Source organism: Oncorhynchus clarkii, chromosome 26, assembly GCF_045791955.1.
Source record: "Oncorhynchus clarkii lewisi isolate Uvic-CL-2024 chromosome 26, UVic_Ocla_1.0, whole genome shotgun sequence".
Lineage (NCBI taxonomy): Eukaryota > Metazoa > Chordata > Actinopteri > Salmoniformes > Salmonidae > Oncorhynchus > Oncorhynchus clarkii.
The window spans coordinates 38,453,723-38,462,798 of record NC_092172.1 but is presented as its reverse complement, the minus strand read 5'-3'; the positions used below and the strand labels follow the sequence as shown (position 1 = coordinate 38,462,798).

Sequence of the window (9,076 nt, the reverse complement as noted above, 5' to 3'; positions counted from 1 at the left end):
ATGGTAGTACTGCTACTACCAGCAGTACTACACCTGCACCTGTCGACGACACAAGTTGTTCTGCTTCCACGAGCACATCCAATGCTAGCATCAGTAATTCTACATTTGTTGTTAGACCAGCTAGCATCAGTAATTCTACATTTGTTGTTAGCCCAGCTAGCATCAGTAATTCTACATTTGTTGTTAGCCCAGCTAGCATGGACACTGACAGTTGTGAACCTTAGCCGGGAAAGAACCGAACAACAGACAGGGATGTTGGACCATCGAAGAGGCGCAAATATGATGAGAACTACATTGATTTGTTGTTCACTTATATTGGGAGTAGTGCCTTTCCTCAGTCACAGTGTGTTATATGTGCAAAAGTACTATCTCACAACTCGATGAAAACTTCACTCTTGCACAGACATTCAGAAACAAAACATGCCAATTGAAATAAGCAACATGAGTTTTTTGAGCGAGAATTAAGAGCACTTTCAAGTAGTAAGACATGTATAAAAGCAACAGATACCATTAATAAGAAGGAGCTAGACGTGTCTTATATGGTGAGCTACCGAGTGGCTAGGACAGGCAAGCCCCATACTATTGTGGAGGACTTAATTCTTCCTTCTGCCGCGGATATGGCTGGGACAATGGTGGGGGAAAAGGCCCAAAAAACTATACAGACAATGTCTTCATCAAACAACACCATTTCACGATGCATCAGTGACATGGCAGGAGATGTTTTGAAACAATTACTGCTTCGCATACAAGCCAGTGGCGGGCCTGGCATATGTCCGTTATGTTTATGGGGGGGTCAATTAAGGAAGACATCCTCTTCTGCAAACTACTGGAAACCAGGACAACAGGAGAGGATGTTTTTTAAGTATTGGACAGCCTTGTGACATAAAATGGACTTTGGTGGTCAAGATGTGTTGATATCTGTACTGACAGGGAGACATAGTGGAGTGGTAACGTGTAAGTAGTTGTTCCTGACGCCACTGGAGTACACTGCAGCATCCACCGAGAGGCTGTTGCTGCCAAGGGAATGCCTGACAGCTTGAAAAAAAAATTGGACACTACAGTGAAAATGGTTAACTTTGGTAAATCAAGGGCCCTTGAACTCTTGTGTATTTTCTGCACTATGCAATGATATGGGCAGCGACCATTTAAAGTTTTTACAACATACAGAAGTGCGCTGGTTATCAAGGGGCAAAGTATTGACACATTTTTTTGAATTGAGAGACGAGATTAAAGTTTATTCCCTTGTCTGACCGCTTGCATGAGTTTCTCACACGGCTGGCCTATCTGGGTGATGTTTTTTCTCGTTTTAATCATCTGAATCTAGGATTATAGGGACTCTCCGCTACTATATTCAATGTGCGGGAAAATTCGAAAAGATTCGTTAACCATTTCATGCCCTGCCTCCAGTCCACATACCGATATCTGAACAAGAGAGCCTCATCGAAATTTCAACAAGCGGTTCTGTGAAAATATTATTTCATCAGAAGCCACTGCCAGATTTCTGGATTGGGCTGCGCTCAGAGTATTCTGCCTTGGCAAATCGCGCTGTGAAGACACTGATGCCCTTTGCAACCACGTACCTATGTGAGAGTGGATTCTCAGCCCTCACTAGCATGAAAACTAAATACAGGCAGAGACTGTGTGTGGAAAATTATTTTAGACCGAGACTCTCTCCAATACAACCCAACATTGCAGAGTTAGGTGCATCCTTTCAAGCACACCCTTCTCATTAACCTGTTGTGAGTTAGTCACAATTTTCAATGAACAAATAAGGTTTTATATGTAAGATGGTTAAATAAAGAGCAAAATGATTTATTATATGTGCCCTGGTCCTATAAGAGCTCTTTGCCACTTCCCATTAACTGGGTTGTGACAAAAACTCACACCCATTCTGAGGTTTAATAAATGTATCTTATAGTGGGTGTGTGGCAGGCTTACAATGATGGCAAAATACAACATTTGAGAATGCACTGACCCTGGTGCTGGAGGTTGAATGTTTGAAGGGGTACAGGACTATAAAACGTTTAGGAACCACTGGTCTATAGACCTCAAACTCAACTCTGGACCTCAAAGCCCGCTCCACTGCATTTTTTCAATTGTTCCCCTCTAATCAGGGACTGAATTAGACCTGGGATAGCAGGTGTTTGCAATTAATGATCAGGTAAAGCAGAAAACCAGCAGGCTCCGGACTGGGTAGGGTAAGAGTTGAGTACCCCTGGTCGAGAGTGACCTACCCTGGGGGAATGTCAATAGTCTACAGCAAGTCTCTCCAACCCTGTACCTGGAGAGCTACGGTCCTGTAGGTTTTCACACCAAACCTAATCTAGCGCACCTGATTCTAATAATTAGCTAGTTAATAAGCTGAATCAGGTTAGTTACAACTGGGGTTGGAGTGAAGAGTAGCTCTCCAGGAACAAGGTTGGGAGAGCCCTGGTCTAGAGTGACTTACCCTGGGGGCATCTCAGTAGTCTATAGCAGGGCTATTCAACTCTTACCCTACGAGGTTCGGAGCCTGATGGTTTTCTGTTCTACCTGATAATTAATTGCGCCCACCTGGTGTTCCAGGTCTAAATCAGTCCCTGATTAAATGGGAATGATAAAAAACCACAGTGGAACTGGTTGAGTTTGAGGGTTCTAAAGGGACTTCCTCTCCTTCACCACGGCATGTTTAAAGGTCAGTGCAGATGAAGGGAACAAGCAGGGAAGCGGAAGACTTTAGAATATTGAGGTGGCGCTAGACACCTGTTGATCTAGCCATACTGTTTATGAATCGTAGTGAGGTTTTGGCTGTAAATTATTTAGTAGGCAGGCAAGCTGCTACTTGGGGGATGGGTAGAGGGAGAAGTTGTCACATTGAGTGTAACCTACACGTTAGCTGAAATCGGTCCCAAGCTTGTTCCAATTACATTAAAAAAATATGTATCTTCTCTCAGCTCTTCATAATTGCTGCACTGAACTTTTTAACCTGGGGGAAGTACTGAGAAATATTCAAACCAATTAACTGATTGGGTAATGTAAAAATGGCTTTGGTTAGAACACGTTTGACTCAACAGAATGTTTTTCTGAGAGTCAAAAAGTTTGCCTGTTCTGTTACTCTGAACTTCATGCCCATTTGCAGTTCATTATTTTACACATTAAACAGACAGCCCAATTCTGATATTTTTTCACTTTTTTTTACCAATCAGATCAGCGCTGAAAAAGATGTGAAAAGATCTGATGTGATTGGTCAAAAGATCCATTAGTGGGAAAAATATCAGAATTGGGCTGTCTGTGTAAATGCAGCCATATTGACACACTCCACTACCCTAACAAGTTATTTTATTGAAGTAAGGAATAACCAACCATGCTCAGTACAGTTGTATGGAAATATACAACTCGGCCATGTAGCAGATAACCAGTCACTTTAACAGCAGCATTTAGGCCTATTTTGGATCAATGGTGCCCTTTGCAGGTGATTAGTTCTACTAATATCCGTCCTTCTCCAGAAAAGAAGGGCGAGCTAGACTTCTCCACCTTCCTGACCATGATGCACCGGCAGATCCAGCAGGAGGACCCCAAGGCGGAGATCCTGGAGGCCATGAGGATGACGGACAAGCAGAAGAAGGGCTACATCCTGGCCTCGGAGCTCCGGGCCAAGCTCACCAAGCTAGGAGAGAAGCTGACTGATAAAGAAGGTAGCCTACTATGTGTTTCTATCACTAGGGGTTTTAGCTGTCGTGGATTAAGACAGGACTAGATATAATGCCCAATGGAGCCTCTTGAAAATGCCGTTTAACGCAGGAGCAGTAGGTAGGCTTAATCTGGGTCTGGGAAACTGGCCCTGAAAGTGCAGCTCAACAGTCTGAATTGGCTCCTTCTCACAATCTCTTATACATCATCTGCACTGATCTGAACAGATGTTAGAGGTAAACAAAAGCAAAAAAGTCAAATATAACTGGTATAACTTTACCTGGTATTAGTTTATCAGTTCAGCTCTTTTAACCCTTTACGCTTGTACCTGTATACGGGTTGAAAATGGCAGATTTGTACACTGATAAACACCTAAATTGGAACTCGGTGTCTGTACAGTAACGTGCTATACATGACATCAGAGCTCAGGCTCTGTGCTTCACAGCTCTGTCTGGGTTTTGACTGACAGCCGATCTGAACTTGAGCACTACAGAGACAAGAAGTTGCCCCCATCCCTCCAGCTAATTGGGCAACTTTTTAAAATGTTTTGTCTGCGTGAGGGAAATGTTGTAAATTAAGAGGACTCTATGTATTTTGAAAGATAAAACGTTGAGGATTATAATAAATACTGCTTTGATGTCATACAAGCAAGCCTAACACCCTTGAGTCCAAATGTGCACTTCACATTTTCATGTCATAAATCTAATTTCATATACAGCGTTTATGATCACCATGTTTGATGTATAGTTACAAGAAGACATAGCGTCATACCCTGGTTTATTTTTAACAGAATGAGCCTGTCTGTCTACAGTGAAGAACATTTGCCTTGGCACATGCACCTGAATGCACTCATGATTCCTTTATATAGACTGGTTTGGTTGTTTAGCAACAACCGAGCAACCATGGGGTTGGCTTAGATTGTTGAAATTTGATTTATTGAAAACACAAATCAATTTGCACAATGAGCACTTGTCTCTCAAATACATTGTTACAGTTGTTGTTTAGCAATCTAGCATATGTTTGCCATATTAGCAGAGACATGACATCTGTCCAAACACCTCAAAACAAGACATGTTATCAAGAACAAAATAAAACTATCTGAAATTAGCCAACTACAATTCCCCTCATGCCAGGTTTTTTCCATTGTTGGTAGCTATCTGGCCATCCAGAATCACAACAAGACTTCTACCCCATTGAATGTCGTGCATCATTTTCGTGACGTTGTCAGCTAACCAGTCTATGCGCGCCAAATGTACGATATGTTTCCCTAAATTGCATTGTGAAATCCTAACACTTTCATGTCATATTTTATCACTTAGCTTGTCATGTTGGCAATAGAACAAGCTTTCAAATGATTCCCATCTGACCCAGTTTGCGATTTTCATAAAGGACCGTTCTTGGATTGCTTAAACAACAGTAATTGTGTGATTGCAGGGTTGTGTTCCAAACAAAATAACTACACGTGTCCTCGCTCTAATTCCTCCACCGCAGCTAGGAGCTCAAAAAGGCACCGTACAGTTGAAGTCTTTTCTTTGAGTCATAAAAGGGCATTGACATTTCTTAGGAAATGTGCACACTTTAGAGAGCAGTTACACCTCTCTCTCAAACGTCTTATTGTTCTGTCTTATGTTGCAACACATTTTACAGGAATATTATCATGTTACTGAATGTATCCAGAGTATTTTCACATTTTGTTATGAACAAATGTGGCAAAAAAGTACATAATGTAAAATGCACATAAAATCAAGTGCTTGGATTCAGTCTTGTTAGGTAAACTGTTGTCCTCACCTCTTGGTCTAATAATCTCTAAACTGTTCCCTTTCAATTTGTACCATGCAAATGCATATGCTTTTCATATTTCTTCTGTAAGAAACATGTCAAGGTAGCCCTAACCAGTTCCATCCCAGGCTGTGTCACAGGCGGATGTGACCGGGAACCCCATGTTGCGGCGCACAATTGGCCCAGCATCGTCCGGGTTAGGGGAGGGTTTAGCTGGAGGGGGATTTCCTTGTCTCATTGTGCTCTAGCGACTCCTTGTGGCGGGCCGGGCTCTGACACATTGGTGCGGCTGGCTTCCGGGTTAAGCAAGCAGTGTGTCAAGAAGCAGTGGCGGCTTGGCAGGTTATGTTGCGGAGGACGCGTGGCTCTCGACATTCGCCCCTCCCGAGTCCGTTGGGGATTTGCAGCGATGAGACAAGATCTTAACTACCAATTGGATATAACGAAAAAGGGGGTACATTTTTTTATTTTTTATTATGTGGCCCTATCCATAGGCCAATTCACAGGAGTATAAAGGGTTAAATGAGTGCAGAAACAAGGCCACTTTAGACTGTTGTGATGCCCCAAGTGACTCCAAGAGACCCTATGGAAATACACATGCAGATGGGAGCTTCCCAACTGGGAACACACTGGTTGAATCAACGTTATTTCCACATCATTTCAATGAAATTGAATTGATATCTGTCCCAAGGCTCTAGTTTTGTCTAATCTTGATTATTGTCCAGTCGTGTGGTCCAGTGCTGCAAGGAAAGAGCTAGTTAAGCTGCAGCTGGTCCAGAACAGAGCAGCACGTTTTGCTCTTCATTGTAATCAGAGGGCTGATATAAATACTATGCATGCCAGTCTCTTGGCTAATAGTTTTTTATAAGAAACATTAATGTGTTGGAAATCCCAAATTGTTTGCATAGTCAACTTACACACAGCTCTGACACACACACTTATCCCACCAGACATGCCACCAGGGGTCTTTTCATAGTCCCCAAATCCAGAACAAATTTAAGAAAACGTACAGTTTTATATAGAGCCCTTATGGCATGGAACTTCCATCTCATATAAACAGCAAACCTGGTTACAAAAAACAGATAAAACGACACTTCACAGCACAACGCCTCTCCCCTATTTGACCTAGATAGTTTGTGTGTATTGACATGGAGGCTACCTTCTTAAAAATGTATGTAGTTCTGTCCTTGAGCTGTTCTTGTCTAATGATGTTCTGTATTATGTCATTCTGTGTTATGTTTCATGTTTTGTGTTGAACCCCAGGAAGAGTAGTTGCTGCTTTTGCAACATCTAATGGGGATCCTAATAAAATACCAAACACCAAATGTGTCAACACATACATTAACTGATTCTTGTGTAAATTTGCAAATGATAAAACACATCATTTGAATGGAGTTAATTTTTTAGTTTCTACCTGCTAACATACTTGTTGTTGGTCCCAGATCGGCGAATGAACATGAAGTTGTTTCCCCTCTAAACTTTGCAGTGGACGAGCTGTTCAGAGAAGCCAACGTGAAGTCTAATGGCAACGTGCACTACGAGGAGTTCACCAGGATGGTGACACTACCGTCAGTGGATTACTGAGGGACAGGACAGGAGGAGATGACGTTCTTTATGACAGGGAAGCATGGTTATGGAAGGGACCTGGTTATGCATGCACTGAGCATTACCCAACCACCTGCATGCACTGAGCATTACCCAACCACCTCCATGCACTGAGCATTACCCAACCACCTGCATGCACTTAATTTATTGATCATTTAGGTTTGTGTCTATTGTACGCTACTTTCTATCATTTATACAAGTGCATTTGATGAATTAAATGGATGTCTTTTTTTTAATTGGGGGGTTTTATTTGACTTGCTGCAGGAAGAGTAGCTGCAGGAAGAGTAGCTGCTGCATGTGCAATATGTAATGGACATTAAAATAAACCAAATCAACTAAAACATCCCTTTTGATTGAGTTTTAAACTGTTTGATGAACTTATGTTCTCGGTGTAGGATTTGATAAATGTAGTTTACATGATGCAGGCATCCGAGCTCTTTCAGCCATACCATTGAACTAAAAAGTTGTGCATGTTGTTTGTTCCTCCCACAATATTCTTTACAATAACAATTTAAGTCAATATTTACATGTCATAATAACCAAATTATTCAACATCATTAGTAGGAATATATATACTTTTAAATACTAGATATGTAGGAAGGATTCGAATTCTTTGCACACACACTGGGCATTTTGTCAAGTGTGCAACTGCAGCCTGCTATTCGAGGGACATTATTTGTGCACACACCATGCATTTTGGTGTAAATTACGCATGTCAAAGGAATTCTCTGCCTAATGTATTGTCAGTAAGCATTTATTATTTTTCCAAGAATGTAATGCCATTTAATTTAGTCATCCAATATTGCTAAACCATTAATAATGAGTGCAGGAGGGCAGGAAGAATATGTGGAGAATATACATGGAACTGACAAAATGAAGGAAACACTTGAGTAAATGAGGGATACCAAAGTATGCTTTGGAAGCAGGTGCTTCCACACAGGTGTGGTTCCTGAGCAATTAAAACATCCCATCATGCTTAGGGTCACGTATAGAATTGCCCAGTTGTGTGTTATTTTGGCTACCAAGCTAGAAGAGATCTCTGTGACTGAAACGGGTCTCAAAGGAACACAGCATGTTTAGAAAAACAGAGAATGTATGTCGCTAGAGCTCAACCCAGTGGAACACTAATGGAGGTTCTGGAGCGATGCCAGAGACTGCGTTTTCCACCACCATCAACAAAACACCAATATGGAATTTCTGGTGGAAGAATGGTGTTGCATCCCTCCAATAGAGTTCCAGACTGGTAGAATCTGCCAAGACACATTGAAGCTGTTCTGGGGGGGCACGTGGTGGCCCAATGCCCTATTAAAACACTTGTTGGTGTTTCCTTTATTTTGGCAGTTGCCTGTACATCTTCATTTCATCATGACCCAGCGTTTCCCAAACTCGGTCCTGGGGGACTCCAAGGGATGCACGTTTTGGTTTTTGCCCAAGCACTACACAGCTGATTCAAAAAACCCTAGCTTGATGATGAGTTGATTATTAGAATCTGTTGTGCTAGGGGGAAAACCCTAGCTTGATGATGAGGTGATTATTAGAATCTGTTGTGCTAGGGGGAAAAACCTTAGCTTGATGATGAGGTGATTATTAGAATCTGTTGTGCTAGGGGAAAAACCCTAGCTTGATGAGTTGATTATTAGAATCTGTTGTGCTAGGGGGAAAAACCTTAGCTTGATGATGAGGTGATTATTAGAATCTGTTGTGCTAGGGGAAAAACCCTAGCTTGATGATGAGGTGATTATTTGAATCTGTTGTGCTAGGGGGAAAAACCTTAGCTTGATGATGAGTTGATTATTAGAATCTGTTGTGCTAGGGGAAAAACCCTAGCTTGATGATGAGGTGATTATTTGAATCTGTTGTGCTAGGGGAAAAACCCTAGCTTGATGATGAGGTGATTATTTGAATCTGTTGTGCTAGGGGAAAAACCCTAGCTTGATGATGAGGTGATTATTTGAATCTGTTGTGCTAGGGGAAAAACCCTAGCTTGATGATGAGTTGATTATTAGAATCTGTTGTGCTAGGG

The 9,076-nt window shown here is 41.8% G+C and overlaps 1 protein-coding gene across 1 annotated transcript; it reads left to right on the top strand.

Annotated features, from left to right (window-relative positions):
• The first annotated feature begins 3,473 nt into the window (after positions 1-3,473).
• On the top strand, positions 3,474-7,133 carry LOC139384816 (calmodulin-like protein 4). The gene is made up of 2 exons (XM_071129709.1): positions 3,474-3,674; positions 6,935-7,133. The coding sequence occupies exons 1-2, from the start codon at positions 3,524-3,526 to the stop codon at positions 7,030-7,032; spliced, it is 249 nt and encodes an 82-aa protein (XP_070985810.1). The 5' UTR covers positions 3,474-3,523; the 3' UTR covers positions 7,033-7,133.
• The last annotated feature ends 1,943 nt before the right edge of the window (positions 7,134-9,076 follow it).

Excerpts from the sequence above, each read along its gene's own strand:
- LOC139384816 (XM_071129709.1), top strand. The coding sequence starts at position 3,524 with ATGATGCACCGGCAGATCCAGCAGGAGGACCCCAAGGCGGAGATCCTG. Across the intron at positions 3,675-6,934 it reads GAAGCTGACTGATAAAGAAG|TGGACGAGCTGTTCAGAGAA; the intron begins GTAGCCTACTAT and ends TAAACTTTGCAG.